Here is a 27,197-nt window from a genome sequence, read left to right on the forward strand (position 1 = left end):
ATTTAATTCAGCGCTGGACATAATTTTTCTTCTAACTGGTGGGGAATTTGATATTTAGAGAGAAGGAAGAGTAGCATGAAATTTTCAGGAGAAAGTACATTACAGTGAGTACCATATACTATATGTAACATCCCAGTACACCTTTAACGTAATCAACAATAAAGTAGCCAGGCCAGTACGCTGCATTGATTTCACTAGTGGTGATATATACTAACTTTTATTGACATTTTCATCAGTACTGTAAGCTCTGCATGTACTACCCACCATTACTTTAATAGTGGTAGTCAAAAAGACTCTGTATGTGAGAATTAAGAAAGGTGAAAAGCCCCACCCCAACAAATCTAAGTATTGGACAAAATTGTACGTGTATGAGTAACTCAAAGATCAGAAAGGCATTTTAAGTGATAAAGTGGAAGAACAGTCCACATTATTACCAAATCCAGTAATTACATGCATAAAATTAGGTAGCTTGTGGAAATATGGAAGTTAAGGCTAGGTGCTTTTGCCAGTAATATGCTCTGCTTCACCAACTAACGACTGTAGTTACCTTGCCAAATTAGTTGGTAAAACAAAACAGTTAGGCAGAGATTAAAGCTGTTTTCTTAAAAATCCACTTTCTTAAGGAAAATAATTTTGGTACAGTATTAGATACATATTCAGGTTATTACTGGTAACATTTGATTTCTGAACAAAAAATATTGAATGGAACAAACAAACCATACCTACTGTGCGATATTAAAAAATGTCCCTCGCAGCATGTTTGCCATCGATCGCGGCGACTGGACACAATGTCAGTATGGTATACAGTACTAAGCAAACTCAAATGTACACAATTGGAAACCATAAATAGCAATGAAAGCCTAACTGGAGAGGCACTGAAATCTACCTGGGGGGCTTTGCCCCCCAGACTGCACAATAATTATAAGCTGCTGTATCTCACAGCATGCAAACTAAAATGTGCATTACATCAAACATGCACCAAAACAGTATCATGCGTTACAAGCATTCGGTAATCACGGGGCACTTGGTAATGATTACATGACCATGCAATGGCAATGGTAGGTGTGATCATAAACAAAATCTTCATATATATCATACAGGAGACATTCATTAATATATGATACAGTTTGGCAAAATAACACTCATCAGTTATATAAATTATAGCACCGTATCCTGTAAAAGCTAAGATATACACAGTATGAACTACAACAGATACTCCTCTGTTTATGAACATTTTTAAAAACAAACACTTTCAAAAACCCCACTATATATGCTGATCTATGAAAAATAACGAAGGATCCTGTTAACATTTCATTCCAATAGGAAATTTGGAAATGCCACGTGACTGTCATCATAATTTAAAACCGTTCTGTAGTTAACCTGATAGTAGTTAGAGTTTTCAGCAAAAATACCCACTATTCATATATTTTAAAAAAACTAATATTCAGAAATTTGTTGTAAATTCTCTCTCTCATCCAGTTTTTTTTTTTTTCCAGGCTGTGTATAACAATACAGTCATCTCAAACACTTCAGTAACACACACACATCATGGGGGTTGCTGTCGATTCTGCCCGCTGGCTAATCAAAGACATCATAAAGAATCTCTGGAGGATCGACGAGGTGCTGTCTTTCATAGGATTATTCTATGTGGGCAAAGTGACAATAACGGCTGTCTGTGATGCTGTGTCAGGTCTGCGAATCCATGTCTGGTCCAAACTGAGCCCAAAATGTGTGACACAGTACGGCAAGTGGGCAGGTATGGGAAACTATTTATTCCTGTTTTACAGTAAGTCAATAGATAGATAAATAGATGTTCATAAGCTGCCCACTTTACATTCTTTATTGCAACTCAGACCTCAGTAAAGTGCCATAAGGAAATTATCTAATAAAGTTTCATTGCTAACTATGAAGTTGATTTGCCAGATCCCCCAGTTTACAGTAGCAGTTATGTGTTGTTTTTTCGACCCTTGTCAGTCTGATCAAGCAGAGCCCATCGATTGCAGGTAGGCAACTGCCCTTGTGGGGCTGTCCCATAGATTCCTTACACTGTTGATATTGTGTCTGCATCTAAGTATGGTATTTGCTGTGCACTTTGTACATTAGATACAGTAGGTTATATTGTGTGGCATATTTTACAAGCTGGGCACGTGTCATTTGTATTTCTACACAACCTAAATCTAAGCCAGTGGCTGGGGAGGGTTGGGTGATGTCTTGCTCCAAGCCTAGCTAGGTGAACTTGATCATCTGTATTTAATGAAGCCTTGAATGAATGGCTAGATGTATGGATATTTCACTGATCTTTCACTGCTACTCTCATGCTACTCTTTTTCTATTTCGGAAACCTCTTGCTCCATGTTTAGCGAGAGAGTGATCTGCTGGTTAGAATGCCCCATTTGCTGTGACAGTCTTGCATAAGTTTCATCTCCAAGAGGTAACTTGACTGGATGATTTTTAATCTTTTAAAGGCCACCAAGGGAAGCAGCCTTAAATGTAGCTACCGGGCTATGGTAGCATAGCCTCAGACCCCTACACCTCATAGAAGGTAGTATGGGATTGGCTGTTATTATTATTATTTTTTTTTTTCTCAAAGAAAGAGTGTTAGTGCTAACTTTAACATATGGATGTGAAACTGGTGTGGCATGAAAATGAAAAGTTGAGAGTGAGAGCGGTGGAGATGGGACTCCTGAGGAATGTATGCGGAGTACAGAGATTGGTTAGGATACGAAATACTGTAATGTGATTTGTGAAAGATACGGAGAGAGAAGTCTGTGGACACCAGAATCGAAGAGAGTGTACTGAGATGGTATGGTTATGTGGAGAGAATGGATAACAATAGAGTGGTGAAAATGATATCTCTGAGTGAATTTGAAGGAGGGAGGAGATGAGGTAGGCCAAGGAGATGGTGGAAGGCTATGGTGGATGAGTGTGTGAGGGAGTGAGGTATGGAAGTCGGTGAGGCTAGGGGACTGACAAGAAATCGAGCTGGCTGGATGAATGATGTGAGAAGCAGCTCATGATCAGGGATTTGGCACCCCTTTCTAATGTGACAGCACTCAGATTGACTCTGTTAGATACGTTTATGTAAAGCTACAGAATGTGGTGAAAGTTCTTGGCTTATCAGATAGAGCCAGGATTCAAGGGGCTTGAATGATGAGTGAATGGAAGTGTGGCCCATTGGATTAGGCAAACTTGTGCTGTCTGGACATTGCTACTCCTCACTCTGCACTAGGGTGGGAAAGGAGGTCGGGATGATGATGATGATTAAACTACAGTAAAACCTCTACAATTCGGCATCCTTCAAGTCAGAAACCTCTACAACTCGGGAAGTCTCCAAAATACTCATTTATAAAATCAAAATTCAAAAATTCCCAAAAATGCACACATGAGAGGAAGAAAGTCGGCAAAAATCCCACCAACTCGGTAAGATGCCAAGTTGAACAGTAATGTTTAAGTGTTTAGTTCCCCAGTATAGTACAAGTCATAAATACATTACAGTAATGGTCTTTATAGTCTTAATTGTGCTTTACATACTGTAGTGTCAAGTACAGTACAGTAACTGTGTGCCCAAAAGTGATCTTAAGCCCCTCTAACACCTCCAAGAACTACCTAAAGTCCTCCTCCATGCCTGGAATACACCCTACAACTACATGGAATCATGGTAAAGCAGCTTTTACTGTTTATTGTAAAAACTTTTAATTTTTTTTTTCATTTTTTCCATTTTTTCCTTTTGTGTGTGTGTGTGTGCTGGGGGAAACTTAAAGTTCATCCCTACAACTCAGCAAATAGGCTAACTCGGCAAGGCTTGCACATGTATTATGCTGACTTGTAGAGGTTTTACTGTAGTTATGTCCTGCTTAACTGAAAATACTAATCTGAAAGTTTTGAACTTGGTAGTTTCTGATTGAACTTTTACATTCTGTCACTCATGCTAATAGTTTAGGCACTGAAGCTACTGGCTATGACAAGTTTGGCATTCCAAGGAACTCCGACTTGCATCATGTTTAGGAAGCTCTCTCTTCCATCCATCCATCCATCGTCCAGTCCTACACTGCCCCAGAGGAGTGTAGGAGCCCAGGGCTAAGCAAGTTGGTCCTGACATTTAAGATGAGAGTGACCAGCCTCACTCATCCCTGAGTGGCATTAAGTGAGCAATCAACCCCAACCATCCCTTGGATATAAACCTTCACCGGCTCAATCCGACTGGAGCACAGTAATTACCCACTAAACCACCAGGCGCCAAAATTTGGTTATACGGTTACCACCCAGTGTAGTAAATGGTTTTCTGGTGCACAGGAAACCATTAGGCTTGTCACCCAGTGTAGAGTCACCCACAGGCAGAAGGAAGAGGAAAGAATGATGGAAAGAAAGACAGAAGAGGGAACGTAAAGTCACCCGGAGGCAGAAAGACGAGGAAAGAATGAAGGAAAGAAAAACAGAAGATAATAAAAGGAAAGAAGGATGGAGGAGAGGAAAGGGCAGACACCTGGAGAGCACCACTACATCGAGCGAGTGGATGGTGAGCGCCCCCACCTACCGCAAGCTCTCTCTTCATAATATTTTATTCACTGATGTGTAATCATCTGGCATACAACAAAACTTCTAGAGATATTTCTCACTGGAAAACTGGCCAAATGCAATGTAATAATAGCTTGTTAATGAACATCAGTTATCTCCATTCATACTTGCTCATGGGCCATTTTAAATAGCCTATTAACATGCACTGCATTCCTGCTTTCTGCCATTGTCCATGGAGACAGTAGAAACAGAAATACTGTATATGGATTTCAATTATTCACTAATATTTAGTAGAGAGGAATTTATTGATCAAGTAGTGGCATTTTCTCACAGATGAGTGCCCCAACTTGGCCCGGCCTGACCGTAACGTTTTTGAGAAGCTTATATCTCAGCAACCACAGGGCTGATCACTGCATGGTTTGCACCATATGATAGCCCAATTCTTTAAGATTTGTTTTTGACAGGTTTCATCACATCCAGGCAGTGCATGTGGCACCAAGTGCAGCATGCAGCATGTCAAAATCTTAAATGAGGGCCACTGGTCAGACAGTTTGTCATAAAGGCATGAAGCTTAGTAGGTAGATAACCATCAATATACTCTAGGCATCCTCAGGGTGTAAGGCAACATTTCGATGTTTTCGGATTTAAATGGCCCCACTCATACCTCACCGATAAAGGCATTTTAATGGTATTAATGACTGATTTGGTTTGGTTGCTGAAGTTATGCCCTTTCCAGTCTAACATTGTTAAAGAATGATTGTTTGTTGGGGGGAGGCGGTGGCTTAGTCAGGAGAGAGGTGGCCTGCAGTCCTCCCGGACCCAGGTTCAAATCCCCGCTGGGATAGGGAACAGTTTAAGGATTTGATTTTCACTAAATCAGACTCTACTGATCTACCAGAAGACCCGTCGACATGTCGTAAAAATACCCCCGCTAATACCACTACACCAGTTCTGTATGAAACAGCCCTAGCATGTATTTCATATGGACAGTGGGTGTTAGTGGTGACATGAGGAGGTGAATGGAATGTAGGAGGACTACTGGGCCTTCATAGCAGGCTGTGAAGCCTATGTCCAGAGTCGGAAACATTAAAAAAAAAAAAAGGCAACTTATTGCTGGCTCTCCCCGAACAATGAATGGATCTTGAATTTGGCTCTTTCTTGTACAGAGTATTTTGTTTTTCTCTTGGAAGGAACAGTTTTGCGGGCTCATTGCCTTTGGTTCCTTCTTCCTCACATTAAAAAAAAAAAAAGCTGTGAAATATCAAGTAGTTCTGTTCAAGGATTTTTGTAATACTGTATCTTAACTAATTTCTTCATACAAAAATGAAATGCACGTGTATTTTGGCTTTTAATAATTGTTTCCTATTACAAATTCACAATGAAAGTTTCACCTTGTAAAGATATAGGGAAAAGCATGTACAGTATCACTGACTGAAAACTAGTAGATACTCTGAAATCTTTTCTTAGGGTAACTGTACTTTGACGGGTCTTTCCTTACATGAATAGTGAACAGTACAGTAAATCCATGTCACTGTAGGTATGTTTTATGCTAACCAGGCCCAGATTTTTTTTCTTTTTGTAGCTCAGAAAAAGAGAATGACATGGCTCTACATTCTTTCCATTACACTTCTTCATGACTAGCATATATTAGTATTAATCTAGTATTACAACTCAGCACTTAAGATGAGGAGATGGCAGTTTTAGGCCAAGTTAAAGTATAAGCAATATAGTTGACTACCGGTATACTGGCATTACAAAAGAAATACCTTTTTTGATGTTACAGAAGAATTCCCTAACATTTCCTCTTCTACCCGTAAAGCTGATATGCCAGTTTCTATCTTTACAGTACCAGTAGTATGGGAAAAGTTTTGATATTTTGGTAGACATCCCTGATTTAAAACAAGGCCTGGCTGTGCTCTATTGTGTTGCAGTTGTGGCCGGTGGCAATGAGTGGACGTGCCAAGGATATGTTGAGGCATTGGCAAAGAAAGGCATCAATGTCCTCCTGCTCTCAGACAGACTGGCAGGAGGGAATGTGGCACAAGGGATTGGTGAGTACAGTGCTGTTTTTTCACCTTGTTGCAGAATTTATTTGAATTCTTATTTGAAAAACTCATTTGTGGTTATCTTGAGGACTTATATACCAAGGCCATGGTTGCAAACAAAATAGATATTTGATACTTTGCATCTTTATCAACTACCATACATCCATATAATATTATAGTAACCCATTCAGACTCTTAAGACAGTTCTTTTATCTCTCTGCAGACACCAGTCAGAAAAGTAGCCCCATGTATATTCTGCCATGTACTGTTTCATAGTTATTACATGACTACTTGATGGGGTCACCACATACTGTACCTACACTGGAGAGAGAGAGAGAGAGAGAGAGAGACAGACAGACAGACAGAGACAGACAGACAGACAGAGACAGAGATTGATTGACTGATTGATTCCATCCATCCCACCACTCAACCACTTTTAGTGTAGTTTTATGATATGCAGAAAATACATGGTTTAAAATCTTCTCCCCCATTAAAAAAGACTTTCTGGCTGTGACAAAACTTCTGAAGACTTCTTTTTTTATACATGCTTCCCATACTCTCTGTTTCTTCATTCATCACTCTCTCCACTATACAGTTCCATTATTTTCTTCCTCATCTAACGGTACCCTCAGTGTCATTTTCATATACTTTCACTGCACTCTGTCTGTTTGCTCAGTCCCATAGTCAAAGACTTTCTGCAGCTATTTTATCAGTGTGCTTAATCATACTTTCACTGACTTCCTCTGGCACTCTATCTGTGTGCATTCACTGAACAAGTTTTTTATTATCTCAGTGTATTCATCACACTGTCACTTTGTTTTAGCATCATAACTTTCTTTTCCCATTTTGTGCAGGTGATGCATATGGTGTGGTGACTGAAACCGTGCAAACAAACTTTGAGGATGGAGCTGAAGTTCTCAAGCGGCACCTCCAAGACAAAGATGTTGGGGTTGTGGGTAAGACACCTAAGCCCAGAGCTGACCAAGAGTGACTGTGATATACTGTAATGCCATAGTGGATCCAATTCTCATTATCTTAAGAAGTTGTAGATACTCCTTATTTCAAGTTGTTTTGCAGTTGTTCATTACTGGTTCTGTATCAAGTTATCAATGAATTAACACATGAAGGAGTGTCTGAACCAGGAAAGACTACAATAGCGACATTTTTCGTATTTTATTCTTGTTAATGCTGTCTGAACCAGTATGGCCAGTACTCTTGATAAAGCATGTCTGGGTCAGGTAAATGATAGTTAACTGAAAAATGGTGAAGCATTAGACTCATCTGGTACTATGACTGAAATTTCATGTCATTCTTTAAAGCTTCCAAAAATTTAATCAGACATGCTGTCTTCCAGCAAAATTTTAAATTCAGACCTACATCTTGCCATCATGCTAAAAGTTTCATCCAGACATACTTTCTTCCCATCTTGTGATCTTAGCACCTCAAGAAGTTTAATCCATACCTGTTTTCTTCCCTTCTGCAAACTTAGCACCTCAAAAAGTTAAATGCATAATAGTTAGTTCCAGCTGAATTCTTCCCTTCCTGCAAGATTACTACTCGAAAAAAGGTTAATTCAGGCTTACTTTCTTGCTGTAGTGGTGAGTGCTGGCATAGGAGGGAGAGTATGGGAGGAAGGAGCCATAGGGTGTCTGGTGATGCTGGGGGCTGTGGTGCGTCAACTGCTGCCTGGCATGGTGAGGCAGGGCCAAGGGGGCGCCATCATCATCATCATCACACCAACACAGCCGCTACACCTTCGTACTCCCCAAGCCATTCACCTCTACACTGCTGTGCTGGTAAGGCAAAGTATTGCCATTAAAATCTTTATAAATACTGCTTTAAGATTTTCATTGTCAGTATGTCTTTCATCATCATCATCATCATCATCCCTGCTATTATCATCATCATTTCCAGCATCATAATCATTGTTGTCATCATCATTATCACCATTCATTATCATCACCTCCAGCATCATCATCACCCTTATCACAACCCCTCCACCACTGCAGTACACAAGCTATCCATCCCTATGCTGCAGTCATTACAGTATTGTCAGAATTTATGTTATTTTTTTCATTCCATTCATCCATCATCCAATCCTGTGTTGCCCCACCAGGAACATGGAAGCCCAGGGTGAGGATGGTCAGTCCAGTCCAGACATTTGAAACAAAGGCACCAGTAATCAGTCCCTTAGTAATATGAGCAATAATCTCCAACCACACTTACGTACAAGGATCACTGTCACCTCAAGTACCTTAACCCACTAGACCACTAGGTGACTAGTTGGTTAAGTGGTTTATTTTGATCATGATTTTTATTAGTATTAATTCCTCTACCATTATAATCCCTGTCATCATCATCATCATCATTATCATCATCATCATCTTTATCATCTTACCCAGTAACATATTGGTTGCTGTATGCAGATACCAAGGACTGTAATGTAGGAAAATTTAGAAAATGAAAGGATGGTAATGTTATGCAGTGTTGGGGTTTTGGACTGAATGTGGAGATGACAGAGTATTGTCATTGGGGTTGACATGGGCTTGTTGATGGTGAGTGGTCAGTGACTCATTTCGTTTCGTTTTTGAAGGCTTCAACATGCTTGCATGTGTCAGCCTTGGTCACCTAATGGCAGCTCTCCATGCTGCTTGATCTCTGGCAGCTTCCCCGTTTAGTCCCATATCCCTGAGATCACATTCAATGACCTCGTCCCAGGTCTTTTTCGGTCTGCCTCATGCTACCCTACCCCTAACATTGACACTCCTCACTTTCTGCCCCCAATTGTCATTCCCCATCGCCTCCATATGCCCAAACCATCTCATCACAACACCAGTACACTTCAATCCCATCATATCTCTCAACTCTTCCAATGAAAACCTAGCTCCCCCAGGACTCGCCCTCAGGGACGCACTGCACATCCACCTAATCATTGCTATTTTTATACATTTGAGCCTGTGAATATCATCTTCCTTTACTGCCCTGGTCTCACGACCATACAGCTTTACGCTTCTAACACATGCCACATACAAAGATTCCTTAGCACGGAGGGCGAGCCCTCTCAGTGTCAGAAGAGGCAACAGCTCCCTGAACTTCTTCCAACCACTCCTCACTCTAGCCACAGAGCTAGCTCCTGCCCCACCTCCAGCACATAACATGTCTCTATCTATCTATCTATCTATAGCCCGACGCCCTAATCCCGCAAAGGGTGGCCGCAGACAAAACGCCTCCAAGTCACTCTGTCACCCACCATTTGACTCCCCTCCCCCCAACTCACCCCCCCCCTCCCTCATATACCTCTCAACTCCATCCCTCCACCTCATCCTCGGTCTACCCCTCCCTCTCCCTCCCTCCACCTCACCTACATACACCCTCTTAGTCAGTCTTTCATTCTCCATCCTCTCCACATGTCCAAACCACCTCAGTGTATTTCTCCTAATCTTTTCAACCACATCCACATCTACCCCACAACGTTCCTTCACTTCTTCATTCGTCAACCTGTCCCTCCATGTCACTCCACATGCTCCTCTCAAGTAACTCATTTCCACTGCTCTCACTCTTGACTTGTTCCCCTCTTGCAAGGTCCACGCCTCGCTTCCATACGTCAGGGTAGGGATCACAATACCATCATGCAGTGACTTCTTAACTTCCATACTCACCTCCCTATTTCTCATCACTGCTTTCAGTGTGCCAACAACCTTCCTTCCCTGCTGTACCCTTTCACGTACTTCATCCCCCAAAGTTCCATCCTTACTCATCACACTACCCAAGTACTTGAATGCACTCACATTCTCCATATCCTCACCATCCAACCTCACTTCACACTCTGTGACTTCATTCCTCTCAAACACCATAACTTTACTTTTGTTTACATTAACTTTCAGCTTCCTCCTCCTACACACTGTCCCAAATTCATTCACCAAACCTTGCAACTCCCATTCATCTTCACTCAACAATACTGTATCATCAGCAAACAGCAACACCGGGAGCTTCCAAATCTCACCCTCATTCATTAGGGCCACCCCCACATCCACTGCCCTACCTTGTACCTCCTTTACGACCCCATCCATATATATATTAAACAGCCATGGAGACATTACACACCCCTGTTTCAGTCCCACATTGAGATCAAAGAACTCACTCAGCTCACCATCCACTCGCACCGTAGCCCTAGCTCCCTCGTACATACTCTTCACAGCACTCAACAATTTCCCCTCCACTCCATATATTCTTAATACCTTCCACATACCTTTCCTATCTAAACTCCCAAGTAACAAAACTCTTCCACACACTCAAGAGATGTTGACTTGTAATGTGGTAAGTTTAGATTTTCTAGCACTTGTTTAGCATGAAAGTCTGTATCTGGTAGTTTAACTCCTTCAGTCTAATAATATAAGATTGTATTTTTTTCTTGCTGCCACCAGACAATTGTATTTACCTTTTAGGGTAGACCTCTAGTAGTGAAGAGTTAATAACATAATCCTACATTCATACATCATCTAATCCTGTGTTGCCCCATGAGGAACATAGGAGCCCAGGGCTAGGCAAGTTGGTACTGACATTTAAGATGAGAGTGACCAGCCTCACTTTTCCCTGAATGGCATTACGTGAGCAATAAACCCCAACCATCCCTTGGATATAAACCGACACAGGCTCCATCCGGTTGGAGCACCTTAATTACCCACTAAATCTCCAAGCACCATAGTTTGGTTATTTGGTTAGGAAGCCATTTGGCATGTCACACAGTGCAGAGTCACCCATAGACAGAAGGAAGAGGAAAGAAAGAATGGAAAGGACATAAGAGGAAGGAAGGAAGAGAGGAAAGGGCAGCCACCCGACAGTGGTGCTATATTGAGTGAGTTGATGGTGAGCACCCCACCTATATATCAAATTCCTTCAGTTCTAAAACTCCCATGAGTGAAATATAATTGTAAGTAGCAAAAATAAAGTGAAAAATGCATCACTTCACTGAAGCGATTAATATATCCTTGCAAGTTATGTTTACAGTATGTCATTATTAAAGAGAGATAAATACTGTAACTGAGAACAGAAAAATTAGATGTAATGTACAAAATAAATCACTGAGGAAGAGGTACTAGGAAACTTCCTTGACCAGTGAGAATAGGACTTTTTGTGCCATATGCAGTAATGGAGTTAGCAGTATAGTAGCACAATCATGTGCGGTGTTTGTGGAGGGGGAGCTAGGATTCCAAGAGCTTGAATGGTGAGTGAATGGGAGTGTGGCTCACTCAGTTGGGCAGACTTTGATTTGTATCTCAGTCATATATATCCATCCATCCATCCATCATCCAATCCTACGTTGCCCCATGAGGAGCGTAGGAGCCCGGGGCTAGGCAGTTGGTCCCGACATTTAAGATGAGAGTGACCAACCTCACTCATCCCTGAGTGGCATTACATGAGCAATCAACCCCAACCACCCCTTGGATATAAACCTTCACCAGCTCAATCCGACTGGAGTGCAATAATTACCCACTAAACCACCAGGCGCCAAAATTTGGTTATATGGTTACCACCCAGCGTAGTAAATGGTTTCCTGGTGCACAGGAAACCATTTGGCTTGTCACTCAGTGTAGAGTCACCCTCAGGCTGAAGGAAGTGGAAAGAATGAAGGAAAGAAAGACTGAAGAGAGAGTGTAAAGTCACCCGTAGGCAGAAGGACAAGGAAAGAATGAAGGAAAGAAAGACAGAGAGAATGGAAGGAAAGACGGATGGAGAGGAAAGGGCAGACACCCGAGAGCAGCACTACATCGAGTGAATGGATGGTGAGCGTCCCCACCTACCACAAAGTCATATATATATATATATATTTTTTGGCACTCTGGACCACCTTATCTGGGGATGGCAAAGGAAGTCTGGATGATGATGATGCTGATGAAAAGGTAGACTGTAAGGCATAAGCAGTTACAGGTGTGCCATATGTAAGGGAGATTGTGTGGTTTTGCTGAGACTGTAGATCACTGTAGGGGATGTGGCTCTTGAGTGTGCTGGTGAGTTTGCAACTTTATTTTCACCCCAACTTGGTCCTGCGTTTTGTTCGGAGCATATTCATGTAACTCAGTGACAGAAAAGGACAATACAGTACTGTGACCCAGCATCCTTTTCACGGCACTGTTTTTCATGACTAGCACCACTTTCTAGTGTTAATCTCTTGTTATAGCTCAGTATTCAGCATGGAGGGGGTGGCAGTTTTATGTTTAGTTCAAGTGAACAGAGCATATTGAGGGATATGGCTAATGCAGGAAGATGGTAAAGAAGCAAGTTCAGTCACAAGGTGGAGAGATGGCATTTTTATGCCAAATTAAAGTGAACAGTGTATAATTGGGGATATGACTTGTGCATGTAGGTGATGAAAAAGATGGCTCAGTAAGAAAAGTTGGCTTAGTCACAGAAGTGATTGCAAGAAGTCGAGAGATATGTTTCCCATGATGACACTGAAGAAACTCTGTGTATGAAAGGCTAATTATGTGTTTCATGTGTGAAAAGCAGTGCCTAGTGGCTATGAAAAGTTTCCAGTTACTGTTGCTGTTGAGTAACCTCAGACTCTCTGGCTGAGTAGACCCACCAACTGCAGGCAAGCAACTGCCCCTGCATGGCCATCCCATGCAGTGAACTGACAAAGCACAGGGAAGAGTGTGGAGGTTTGGTTTCTGGATGGATTCTGCATTTTGCTTCTCTCTATCCACTTAGGGATGCCATAGTAGGCTCAACATCACTCCATTATTTGCATATGTGGTTACCACCTAATGATGTAAATGGTTTTGTGGGATACAGGAAACCATTTAACGTGTCACTCAGTGTAGAGCTACCTGAAGTGCAAACATCATCATCATCATCTGGACCTCCTTTCCCACCTTAGGGCAGGGGGAGGAGTAGCATTGTCCAGCAGCCCAAATTTGCCCAGTCCAATGGGCCATGCTTCCATTTGCTCACCATTCAAGCCCCCAGAATCCTGGCTGTATCTGATACACCAAAAATATTCACCACGTTGTAGTTTCACATAAACGTATCCGATAGAGTAAATCTGGATGCTGTCACATTAAAAAAGGGTGCCAGATCCCTGATCATGCAGTTCTCCTCACAATATTCATCCAGCCAACATGATCTCTTGTCAGTCCCCTAGCCTTACCAACTTCCAAACCTCTCCTCCTCACACACTCATCCACCTTATCCCTCCATCTTCTCCTTGGCCTACCTCGCCTCCTCCCTCCTACAAATTTGCTCAGATATACCTTTGTCACTACTCTATTGTTATCCATTCTCTCCACATGACCATACCATCTCAATACACTCTCTTCGATTCTGGTGTCCACAGAGATCTCACTCCACATCTTTCACGAATCACATTATTTTGTATCCTATCCACTCTCTTTACTCCACATACATTCCTCAGCAGTCCCATCTCCAGTGATCTCACTCTTGATGGTAGTAAAGTGACAGGAAGGATGGGATAAATAGGAAAAGAAGTGGGAAGAAGTAGACACTACTTCATCAAGTAAGTGGATGATGGTTGTCACTACCTAACACAAAAATCTTTCCATCAAATGATGAACATGTCAACAGAATCGACTGAAGTGACAATGGGCAGATGGCTGTATGTTTTAAGAATGTGGGACAAAACAACATGTGTGGACTGAAGAGGACATTTTGGCATTGACTGTTAGTGAGGGGATGTGTATGGGTAGCCTGAGAGGGTTTGAACATGTGGAGAGAATGTGAAATTAAGTGGGTGATATGCTGTACAAATCTCAGTGTGGATGGAACAGTCCCAGGGAAACTGTGGGATGATGTACCAAGAAGGGACAACAGAGTTTGGGGACTTTGAATGATGTGGGAGACCATGCAGCTGGGAAGGCAGCCATCATGTGAATGAGTCTGCCTTACATGACCATGGTTCATTTCCTTTCAGAATGTCTGTATCATTATCATTATCACCATAAAATTGCCCATGGCACTAACACATAGATAAAATAAAGTGACCATATCACAGAAAGATGATAGACAGATGGAGTATTAATTGTTTTCATATCAGTGAGAGGTGTTGTTATTGGTGGTGTTGTAAACTCAGGCACATCTAGATATTAACATTCATTAATGAATAGATAGGTAGATTTACATGTTAAAAAGCATTTCTAGGATTGATAGAGAAACAGATGCAGTAGAAACCAAAATTTATGCCTAACATGCACATTCTTAACCTCTTTACTCCAGTACCATAGCATACTTTATAGTTATTCCACCACTGCAGGCAGCAGATTATTTTATTGAGCTTTGAAGAGACTCTTCCAAATGGAGTCGTTAGATGTAGCCTTCATTAACTCCCTTACTTCTAAAAGTTTGTCTTAACCAGACTGAAGGGAGTTGTGTTATTTATGTCACTGGACTGAAGGGTGTTGTATAATTTATGTGCTAATCTCCCTGTATCAACATCAGAGTTTTGTGAAGGAGTACTCAAGGGCACTGGAGGAGGATTGTAACTCAGCCGGCATCACCGTTCAAGCTGTCACGCCTTTCGTCCCACCCTGCCTGCTGACCAAAGTTTGTGGAACCAGACTTCTTAACCGTGAGTTGTCAGCCTATGTATATGTTCTCATCAGTTAAGTAGGCTCCCAGCACTTCTCCTTTAGCGACTTATTTTTGTGACTACATCTTAATACCTTCTTGTGTTTTATTTCTGGTATTTCATCATCAACATAGATTGCAAGAATAACAGAACAGAAAATATTAACATGCCATAAATATCAATAAATTAGTTAGGAAGAAGTGCTGGAGAGCCTACTTAACTGATGAGATACAGGCCCAAGACACTGGTTCACAATTATTTAATACTTTCAGTACCATGATACATTCTCCATTAGCTTTTATAATTTTTTCTATTGACTCCTTAACTCAGATTAAGTATTTTTCATTATATTGAGAGTAGCACCAGAAAATATTTATTAAACTTTGACATGATTTGTAGTAGTGAAGGAGTTTATGATGGCTGTTTCTTGGCCCTCCAATTTGAAAGTCTTTCATAAGATGACTAAATTCAACAGGAGGCAACAGGGATGGATTAGAAAGTACAGCATTGAATTATAGGGGTTTACCTTTTTGGTACATTGCTACTCCTGGCCATTATTAAATAAGAACTGGGCATCATTAACTGGAAAAGGGTGTTTTAAAAAAATCAAACAACAGTGACAGTGATTAGATGGATGTGTAGTGCATCCTTCAGTACGCAGCCTGGGGGGGACTGGTATTGCGATTGATGAGTTGAGAGGAAGTATGAGACTTGAATGTATTGGTGTTGTGATAAGGAGGGGTAGATTGAGGTGGTATGGCTACGGTATGTTGAAAGGATGGAGGATGACAGTTGGGTGCATGAGAAATGTGAACTTTGGGGGTTGGGGTGCGAGAGGCAAACCAAAAAAGACCTGGGATGAGGTCTTAGAGTGTGACATCAGGGATAAGGGACGGAAGAGGGAGGCTGCCAGAGATTGAGCAGCGTGGAGAGCTGCCATTAGGTAACCAAGGCCGACACATCCAAGCATGTTGGAGCCTATATAAATGATTTGATACAGTACAATACTTTTCAAGGCACGGCGCTCACAGACATCTACAAAACCCTGCACTAGTCTACCAACCTCTTGTCCGGTGTCGTGTGCACGGAATGCCTTATACTGGAAGTTGCCATTCCACACAGTGCGCATGCACTATGCCCTTCTAGCTGCTGTGCTGAAAATATCTGCATGTTATCTCAAGTATTGTGCCATTTATCAACAACATTGAATGAAATACATGTGTCAGGAAGATAGATGGATGTCATATCAACCTGTAGGTAACTATAGGATGATATATATATATATATATATACAGTATATATGTTACAGGCAGATAGTAAAATTCATTTCATGAATTAAGGTTAGTTTAGGTTAGGGTGATTTAGGATAAGGTTAGGTTAGGTTAGGTTTAGTTTAGGTTTGGTTAGGTTAGGTTAATTTAGGCTAAATTGAGAAGGGAACAGTACGGTAACTTCTAGTATAAGTCACTCCATGCATACGACACCAGTACTGTATTTGCAAGGAGCACTGCTTCATCAGCATACAATGAATTTGAGATATTCCATCCATCACCATTCATTACCAACGCCATTCTTCTCTCCATTACACATGTTTTTACTTCACTCATTATCCCATCCATATATATACAGTATATACAGTACTGAACAACCATGGGGACATCATGCAATCTTGTCACACGCCTACATTGATCGTGAACCATTCACTTACACCCACCACAAATTGACTTAACCTACACACAGAATTGCTGTGGGAGAGTTGTCTGTCTTTGCTTTGTGTTTCCAGCTCTACCAAGTGAATTTTTTGGGCGAGAAGTAACTGGCAACTCCTCTGGTTTTGGCAGGAGGTGGTGAAACACTCAGCATGCCAGTGCTTGCCCAGAAGCAAGAGTGGAAGTATATGTTCCCATTGCTCTGAGCTTGCGCCTCCCTCTTTTTTCGTATGCATTACTGTTTGCCCTGTTATTTTCCTAGAGTTGAGATGTCATGCCTGGAAAGTACTGCTCAAGGGATGAGAGGGTCCATATCATTGCATGGAGGCAGGATAATGTCCCTATCACCATGATTTGTGAACGTACTGGACGCGCAAAGTCGACGGTCATGAAGATTCTTGCTGCAGCATACAGCCTGCCACCTGATGTCGTACCAGAGCACAAGCAAGGTGGTGGAAAGAAGAGGATGACTTCCAGAGGTACAGATATGCTCCTGAAGTGGGAAGTGATCAAGAATCCTTGACTGACAGCAGCAATATTGAAGAGAATGCATCCCCAGCTGTCACAAGACGTCTCAATTTGAATTATCCAACACCGCCTGCAGAAGGAGCTGGGTTTGCCAAGCCGCACCACAGCCAAGAAACCGCTTCTCACTGACCACATGAGGAAGCAGCGCGTTCAGTTTGCCAAGAAGTATGCACACCGGACATCAGATGAGTGGAGAAAAGTTATGTTTTCTGACAAAAGCACATTTCAAGTGTTCCAGGCGCGTTCTGCCAAGGTTCATCGCCCTGCCTTCCATAGTCAATATGACCCTGCTTACATGGTGCTGACTGTTAAGCCCCCACAATCAGTAATGGTATGGGGGTGTTTCTCAGGTGAAATGGGAAGGGGAGGCCTCTACTTTCTTCCTAAGAACTTGATGATGAATGGTGGCCAGTACATTCAAGTTCTGAAAGATCATTTGTTAAACTTTTTTACTATTCATTGGTGCGGCTTTTTCATGCACGATTCAACTCCATGTCACAAGTCAAGAAAGGTGACAAAATGGTTTCAGGACAATCGGATTGAGATCCTCGACTAGCCTGGCAACAGTCCGGATCTAAATCCAGTAGAAAACTGCTGGGCAAAGATGAAGAAAATAATGGCAGAGAAGAAGACATCCAATCTGGACAACCTTAAGACTAAACTGACAAATGTTTGGTGCAAAGAAATGTCCTTAGATTACTTTAGAGATCTAAGTAATTCCATCCCAACATGCATCCAACTTGTCCTGAAAAACAAGGGAAACATGATTTCATATTAATGAATGGCATTTCATGAACAAACATTGTGATATACTATGATTTTTTGTTTTTTAATATCTTGTGGGGGAGGTCCTAAGTCAATTTGCAGTAGCTGTATATGCCCATTTACCCTTACACATGCCTCCCTACCATAATAAAAACTCTTGACCGCACCTAGCAGTTTACCATCTACACCGTACATGCACAGAACCTCCCAAAGAACTTCTCTGTCTACTGTGTCGCATGCTTTTTCTGGATCCATAAATGCCATAAACACCGTATTGTCTTTCTTACACATCTTCTCCACTATCTGTCTCAATGCATATATTTGATCCACAGATTCAAGAGGTTAAAAACTTTCTGGACTAACCCTTTCTCTGCTGTTGTTACACCTAGGAATTCAGTTTAGGGTAACACCAGGTGGTTATGTTGAGATAAATCCCAGCAGTCAAAGAGTTATGATGACTCCCATAATATTTTTGTCATGGGTGAGTTAGAGTGAGGGAGTATGACTATGTACAGTAATTCTGATTTGTAATGGGCTGTACCAAATATGACTGATGATGGAGTTTGAGTGAGTGTAGGCAGGTGTGGAAGTGTCAGAGTCATGGCTTAGTGTAATTCTCATTTGGACTATGCTGTAATGACGATCCCTATTATGTTTGTGTCAGGTGTGAGAGCACGACTGGGCCCAACCCCAAGCCAGTTTGCAGCAGCTGCCCTGACCACTCTCGGCCACACCCACTGCACCTCCGGCCACTGGACACATGCCATATTGGTAATATTAAATAGAGTGTCTTCATTATAGCCTATGTTGCCTTTTTTACATTCAGTTTTTGCTATTACTACCACAGAAATTTGAAAAATACCCTGTGAAGTATCATTTCAATCCTAAAGGTCATTTGCCAGTTTTCCCAAATTTACAGTACCATATATATGGAAAAGTTGTGATTGGAACACATCAATAACATATGATTAGGACGTACTGAACAACCTTTCTGGTAATAAAACTTTTTCAACCTTATTGTCTGTTACATCATTAGATAGCTCTCCCATCACCTTGTCAGCTGCAGTGCTGCCAGTCTTCATAATAGCCATATCTCTTTATGTGCCCCTACCTCTTCCTTTTATTCATCTATCTATTTGTCAGCAGGTACAAGTACTGGTACCTGCTATCTGTTTGCAGTCCATAAACCATGATCTGTTTCTTCTTGGTTGTCTCTCTACCAATTCTGTCTGTCTGTATCTGTCTACTATTATTAAACCTACTTATCCACCAGTTTCTGTCTTTCTGTTTGCTACCCATCAGTCTATCTGTCTCTCCATCAGACTGTTTATTGAAGAGCTGAGAGGAAGGATGGGACTGAAGTTTATTAATACTGTGATGAGGAGGGTAAATTGAGATAGGTTGGGCATGTTGAGAGGATGGAAGATGACAGGTAGGTGTGGAAGGTGAGAAGTGTGAATGTTGAGGGTGAGGTTGCAAGAGCCAGACTGAAAAAGACCTGTGACAAAGTCATAGAGTGTGACCTTAGGAATAAAGCCCCTGTCACACATATGCAACTGAAGGGCTGACCGCGGCACAACTCAAGGTCATAACTCATTTTTTCATCGATCATCCCTTGATTTGCTGACAAAGCCTGGACTCTTTAGGGCGCTCGTGAGCTGCTGGGACGACTCGTCGCGCCTCACGATTTTTTAATGCGCATGTTAAAAAATCGTGGCCGCCTCACGACTTGCCAAAAGTCATGTTACAGTTGCGTCGCAGTCAGGAGTGTTGTATGTTGGTCATGAAGCAGTATTAGCTCAGTCAGATGTGTCTTGATGCAGTCGTTGCGTGTCGTGATGCTGTCGCCGACAAAAAAACCACCCACCTGCCACCACCCACCTGCCTCCACACACCTGCCTCCATACACCTGTCTCCACCCACCTACCTTCCACCCACCTGTCTCCATTCTCCTGCCACCACCCACCTGCCATCTGCCACCACTGACCAGCCACCTGCCACCACCGATCAGCCACCTGCCACCTCCCACCTGCCTCCACCAACTTGCCACCTGCCTCCACCCACCACCCACTTACCTGCCTGCCACCATCTTACTCACCTTCCACTTACACACCTACCAATTATCCACCTACCACTCACCACCCACCTACCACCCAACCACCCACCTACCACCCATCTATCACGTACCTACCACCCAACCACCCACTGACCCACCAGAGCCTTCCTGATCGCTAACAACCCTACTGATGAAGCAAACTCAAAATAAAACTTACTTTTGTTTAACCCCTAAACCGCGGGGTTGTTTAGGCGCTCCTTGCGTGTCCCGCAGTGATATTTGTGCTCCAACAGACTTTGTAAAAATATTTGCCAAAAATCAGTTATTAGTCCTAGAATATTATAATTACATATGCATATGGCACATACCTTTAGCTTTCTCCTGGGGTGTTTGTTGAGCCTTCATCGAGTACCGTAGGACTTGTGGAGACTTCTGAAGTTGGGTAACAAAGTCTCCACTTTACACTTCCCGACAACCCGTAGTATGATTACCACAGCCTGATATTATCACTAGAAACACTATTCTATGATTTTCAAATAGTTTGGAATCCATACTCCAAAAAAAAAACACTGTGAAAGCAATGAAAATTACAAGCGCATACCAGCTTCCCACTTGCATTCGTTCGCCGCTGGTACTCTGTCATTTATTATTCATAAAAACACTCACACTTTATATTTATATTTCTATATAACACTTATATATATCTGCAGTCTTTATCCATAAGTTTCCTTCAGTAATAGTAGTTTATTGTCACTGTAGGCATTCAATTTCTCTTTCAGTAAAATACGTAGCATTCACTTTCTCGTCCTGTATACTCGCGTTGAGAGCGAATCTGTCACTTTCACTTTCACTCTCATAACTCATAGTATTCATACATGCTAGAATGAAACTTTCACCTTCATTACTCCTAGTATACTGTATAAACTCATATTCTTATAATACCAGTCATTTACATTACTATTTACATTCTTTATTTTATTTACATTATTTACATTCCTATTTTATTTACACTGTGTTATGCACTGTCACTTGCAGTAACTTATAAAACTATTTTCCACTGTTCACTTATATTTACATTCATTGCTTTCACTTGCTGTTTACACATTATTCACACATTATTTACATTTCCACTTGCACTGTTTTAGTCACCGGAAAGATCGTAATCACTGTCCATCATTTTCATTGAAAAATTAGCCAGTTCATGTTCCACAGCAGTCCCTTTGCCCTTTACCTCTTTCCACACGAGGTTTAGTAGGGGTAGAGGTCACAGGGCCCTTTGCATGGGGCTAAAAAGCGGCGGAATTGGACAGGCATGAATCCGACATGGTTTCACCCTGAAAGACAACAGTAAACTGAGTGCTGTGGTGGCCTAGGGGGAGAACAACGCTGCCAATGTCAGCGTGGTGACAGCTGCTAATATATACGTTATGAAATGATTGGCAGGAAATCTAGACAATACATAATAAATTAGGCAGTTCCAGATGAATGTAAATATCACTTAGGCTTCTCCCTTCCTTTCTTATGTATATGTTTATTACGAAAACAGATTATATGGCATATTTCAAGGGGAAATAAACAGGGAAAGTTAGTGAACGAGTGCACGTGAGGTGTTGTCATGTGATAATTAGCCAATTCCAGGTGTATGGCACTATCACTTACCTTATTTCTTTTTTGTATATATTATTTGGTATAAGAATAGGGCATAGGGCTTATTTCAATGGATGAAATCAGTGGAAAATTCCAGGGAAGATTTACTTACCACAGCGCGGCCGGGCAGGCGAGAGGAGAGGGTAATGGAGGGGAGGTAGGGAGGGGAGTCAAGAACAGGAAGAAATGGCTAAATTGTCAATAATGGATGGGAGTACAGATGAGATTAGGAGTGCTGACTAGTGTTGGACATTGGCAGTACTGATAGATGATACAAGCCCCCACTTGAAAGCCCGGACAAATTCAAAATAACACAGAATCACAAAAGTGACACCCCAAGGTATGATCCCTTGCTCCCAAGCGTCACGAAAGTGATGCCCCGCAGTTAAGGGGTTAATAAAATATGGAAACTTATTACCATACATCAGTTTCCTCTGTCATTATACCTGTTAACTATTTGATGTGGAGTTGGTGTGGATATTGTGGGGTTGGGATGGTTATATAAGGTCAGGTTGGGTGTCGCTGGTGGTCCAGGTGTGATGCCCTGCCCCACACTGGGTGTCATTGGTGGTCCAGGTGTGATGCCCTGCCCCACACTGGGTGTCATTGGTGGTCCAGGTGTGATGCCCTGCCCCACACTGGGTGTCATTGGTGGTCCAGGTGTGATGCCCTGCCCCACACTGGGTGTCATTGGTGGTCCAGGTGTGATGCCCTGCCTCACACTGGGTGTCACTGGTGGTCCAGGTGTGATGCCCTGCCACACTGGGTGTCATTGGTGGTCCGGGTGTGATGCCCCGCCCCACACTGGGTGTCACTGGTGGTCCAGGTGTGATGCCCTGCCCCACACTGGGTGTCACTGGTGGTCCGGGTGTGATGCCCCGCCCCACACTGGGTGTCACTGGTGGTCCAGGTGTGATGCCCTGCCCCACACTGGGTGTCATTGGTGGTCCAGGTGTGATGCCCCATCCCACACTGGGTGTCACTGGTGGTCCGGGTGTGATGCCCCGCCCCACACTGGGTGTCACTGGTGGTCCAGGTGTGATGCCCCATCCCACACTGGGTGTCATTGGTGGTCCGGGTGTGATGCCCCGCCCCACACTGGGTGTCATTTTGTGGTCCAGGTGTGACGCCCCGCCCCATGGGGGGGTCGTGGGGGGGGTTAGGGTGCATTCCCCAAATGCGTCACGCAGTCGTGTTGCATTCATGGACGATTGTGTCACGGTCGTGGCTGACAAAAATCCATTAAATTTTTAATTTGAAGACTCATAACTCTGTCGCCTCACAGTCACCTTGCAATCTTGTTGCATTCTTGAGGACGTCACGACCGGTCATGAGGCAGTCCTGACGCAGTCATTAGGCAGTCATGAGCAGAACAGACTTGGGGCCAGTCGGGCAGCGTGGGAGCCAACTAGGACACAACCTTGAGTTGTGCCGCGGTTGGCCCTTGAGTCGTGTATGTTTGACAGGAGCTTTAGGGACTGAAAAGGGAGGCTGCCAGAGATCAAGTAGTGTGGAGAGTTGCAATTAGGTGACTAAGGCTGATGTATGCAAGTATGCTGGAGCCTCGATATTTGATATGATGGATCATCTGCGATTATCAGACATGCTAAAGTAAGTTAGTACAGTACATGCAGTGTCTGTTGTGGTCATGTTTGCCTCAGTACACTAAAAGGATGCTATATTAACTTTAACCCATACAATCCCACCGTCGGCATGGTGCTGATGGTAAAAAAAAAAAGTCTCAATTCCACCGACGTGATGGTGCCGACAGCTAAATTCGAGCCCTGTAGCATCTCAGATTGCTTCAGTCTAGCCAATTTTTTTGCTAAGGAGTACCGTAATGTATTGGCAACACTGTGCCCAAGCACTTGTAGCACTGAGTTTGGTTCTGGGTAGGTGGGTAACATCAGTTGGCCACTGTCTGTCATAGCATCAGGATGTTGCAAAAAAAAGTGTCTGGGTTTGAGTGGGTATAAAATTGCAAAAATGCCTGGGATGGTACGGGTTAACATGAACACTTAATCCCATGTCACTGCCTTTGAGATACAGGGGCCTGAACTAGCTTACTGTAGTCCAGTACATTTAAGGGTACGTATAACCAACCTACTACCTTTGATGGCATTACATGACTGAAAGATCTTCAGTCACCTCTTTGGGATCAAACCTACATGCATATCAAGGTCATCATATCAACAGGGGCTGAAGTACATTCCATATAAAACTTGCAGCTCTTAATTGGGTGATATAGGCCTGTGCCTGTGGAGTAGAGCCAAGGATTTTGAATCAACATGCAAAGTACATTGGTATAAAAAGAAAAAGAAATATGGATGGTTTGCCATTAAAGTGACCCTGAAAATTTAAAGGCCTATTTTATTGAGATGTCTGTTGATAAGTCCACATTTATTCTTCCCTGCTCCTGGAGCCAAACCACCCAGTTACATTAGTGGGGAATAGGATTAAGATGATAATTATCATGAAGAGTGGTGAGTAAATCTCTCTATGCTAAGGGATCATTATATTCAGCATGTGTTAGAAGTGTAATGCTGTATGGTAGTGAGACCTGGGCAGCAAAGGAAGAGGTTATTCATAGGCTCAAACATACAGAAATGACAATGGTTGGATGGATGTGTAATGCATCCTTGAATACAAGGTTGGGGGGGGGGGCTAGGATTACAAATGAAGAGCTGAGAGGAAGGATGGGACTGGAATGCATTGGTGTTGTGATGAGGAGGAGTAGATTGAGATGGTTTGGACATGTTGAGTGCGAGATAACAATTGGGTGCGGAAGGTGAGAAGTGTGAATGTCGGGGGTAGGGTTGCTAGAGGCAGACCGAAAGAGACCTGGGGTGAAGTCATAGTGTGTGACCTTGGGCAGCCGCCAGAGATCGAAGAGAATGGAGAGCTGCCATTAGATGACAATGGCCAGTGATTGCGAGCATGCTGAAGCCTTTATAAACGATACGAAACAACGATGATTTATTGGATACTCTGTTGATTGGTTAACTTACTTTTATTTCTTTTCCTGTTTCTTGATCCTGCCTGCCATGTACCCATAAATTACAGCAGTAGAAATGGATTTGGATGAAGATGATGATAAAGATGACGATGTTGAATAAATCGTCAGCCCATTTCACTGGACATTTCTTATTGTTCTTATACTTTTTTTTTTTTCCTTTTCATATTTTTAGATCCTACATACCCATAAATTTGTGAAAATAGGGTTTAGATGATGTTGATGGTGAATGATGACCAAAAGGGTTTTTGGCCCATTTCACTGCACAGTTTTGGTAGTTCTGTTACTTATGGTATATGTTTTACCTTTCCTGTTTCTGGATCACAGCCTCCCCACCTTCACTCCTTATAATGTTGTGAAAGTAAGGTTTGTATAATGATAAGCAAAAATGTACCTTTATTTATTCATTTTTATTTTATTTTCTCCTATTTATGTATTTATTTATTTATTTTTTTTCAGAACTGGGTGATGGAACAAGTACCTGGATGGACAGCAATCAGTGGGTATTTCATCTTCCTAAAAATCCTGGGAAATAAACACCTGTGGCTACGACTTTTACGAGTTTCCCTCTCTCCAATTTAGCTCTTCCCACACCAAGTGATGAGAAGCTGATCTTGAATGTGGTACTGGAGACCATATGAGACCCTTCGAGTTGTTTTTGTCGCCCTGAGTTCAATTCAGCATGAACCAGACAAACTATGGAAATCTGGTCACTTCAGGTGGATGCTCCCAGAGATTGGCTACTGAAGCTGAGTTAAAGGTTTGTGCATTGTGAGAATGACATGCTTGAGGTGAGTACCCTAAGTGTGTTGTGATGTAAGGGACTCAGTACAAGCAGGACAGAAAGTGTTGAGAGTGAATGAAAAACAAAGGGATTAATCCCCGAGCTAGACCTCATCAGATCATATAGCCCTGCTAGGGTTACAGGAGAGCACTACCCCTCCCAGCACAGCAGCCACCGGGCGGGGCGCAACTCGCAACCTCACGATTATGAGCCCGACACCCTACCACCGAGCTTCCGCGCTCCCCTGAGAGTGAATGAGGTGCATGGGATGGATATGTGTTATAGTGTGAGGGCTGGCATTACAGTAAGGGAAGTGTGTGTTGAGTGAGGTGCATGAGATGAGTATATGTTTTGTGGTGTGGGTGCTGGTATTGCAGTATGAGTAGAGTAAGCTGCATATTAGGTGAGTAAGTATGTTATGGTGTGAGGGACATTATTAGAGTGAAGGCATATTTTGTTGTAAGAGCAAGAGTCATGACTTGAATGTCATGAGAGTGAATTGTACATGGTTCTTAAACAGGTCAGAGTGATGTTGCTGTTGCATAACTGCAATCTGTCAGGTCATGCAGACCTGTTGGCCAGGGTAAGAAACTGCTTCTATAGGGCCATCCTACAGGTACAGTACAGTACATACTCATACACCATGCAGGGGACTGGAAACATCCTGTGCTGGGCAGTGCCTTGCCAGAGTCAAACCAGGGTCCAGCCTCACAGTGAGGTGCAAGAAAATATGAGAAGGTTTGGCTCCCAGTTGGATCCAACAGCTGCTTAGCTCCAACTGGGGAGCATGCTGGCATCACATATAGGCTCTCTGTCAGCACATCATGTATATAATTGTGTTGTGGTATGAGAGACAGTGTAACAGTGAGGATAAAATGTGTTATGAGAGTGACCTACATGAGGTGAGTAAGTCTGTTGTGGTGTGCAGGGGTGTGTGAGATGCACAAAATGAGTGTGTTGTGATGTGAAGATGCAATGAGGGCAGTGTGTGTTGTGAGAAAGAGATGCATGTGTTGTGGTGTGAGGGGCAGTGTTGCAGATGAAGGCCACAGTGGAGGTTTGTGAGTCTGAAGGGCAAATCAGCCAAAACTGAGTAGTCTGATGAGATAATTAAGGCTAAGTTATGCTCATGATTTAATATACAATATATACCTTTAAACAACTAAGATTTTTTTAATGTACAGTACTTATTTTTAAAAGTAAGGAAATTCTTTTTTCAGATACATGCATTATATCATCTGGCAAGCTTATTGCAACATATAATCTTATCCCTTTCATTCCCCTAACCTTTTTTAATAACCGTAAAACTTCCCACATCCCTGTGGGAAGTATTCTTGCTTATGTAAATAATAATAATATTATTATTATTATTATTATTATTATTATTATTGTCCTGAGATGGTATGGTCATGTGGAAAGAATGGATAACAATAGAGTGGTGAAAAAGGTATACCTGAGCAAATTTGAAGAAGGGAGGAGGCAAGGTAGGCCAAGGAGAAGGTGGACAGATATGGTGGATGAGTGTTTGAGGAAGAGAGGTTTGGAAGTCGGTGA

General features: G+C 42.4%; 1 protein-coding gene across 1 annotated transcript; it reads left to right on the forward strand.

Moving 5' to 3' along the window:
• Nucleotides 1–25,679, forward strand: LOC145415983 (inactive hydroxysteroid dehydrogenase-like protein 1). The gene is made up of 8 exons (XM_080285086.1): nt 1–104; nt 1,497–1,756; nt 6,447–6,566; nt 7,415–7,516; nt 8,157–8,356; nt 15,012–15,141; nt 18,808–18,914; nt 25,319–25,679. The coding sequence occupies exons 2-8, from the start codon at nt 1,549–1,551 to the stop codon at nt 25,439–25,441; spliced, it is 990 nt and encodes a 329-aa protein (XP_080141212.1). The 5' UTR covers nt 1–104; nt 1,497–1,548; the 3' UTR covers nt 25,442–25,679.
• Nucleotides 25,680–27,197: the final 1,518 nt, after the last annotated feature.

The sequence above is a fragment of the Coenobita brevimanus genome, chromosome 104 (genome assembly GCF_032717465.1).
Source record: "Coenobita brevimanus isolate Jiangsu-jjx chromosome 104, ASM3271746v2, whole genome shotgun sequence".
NCBI classification, from domain to species: domain Eukaryota; kingdom Metazoa; phylum Arthropoda; class Malacostraca; order Decapoda; family Coenobitidae; genus Coenobita; species Coenobita brevimanus.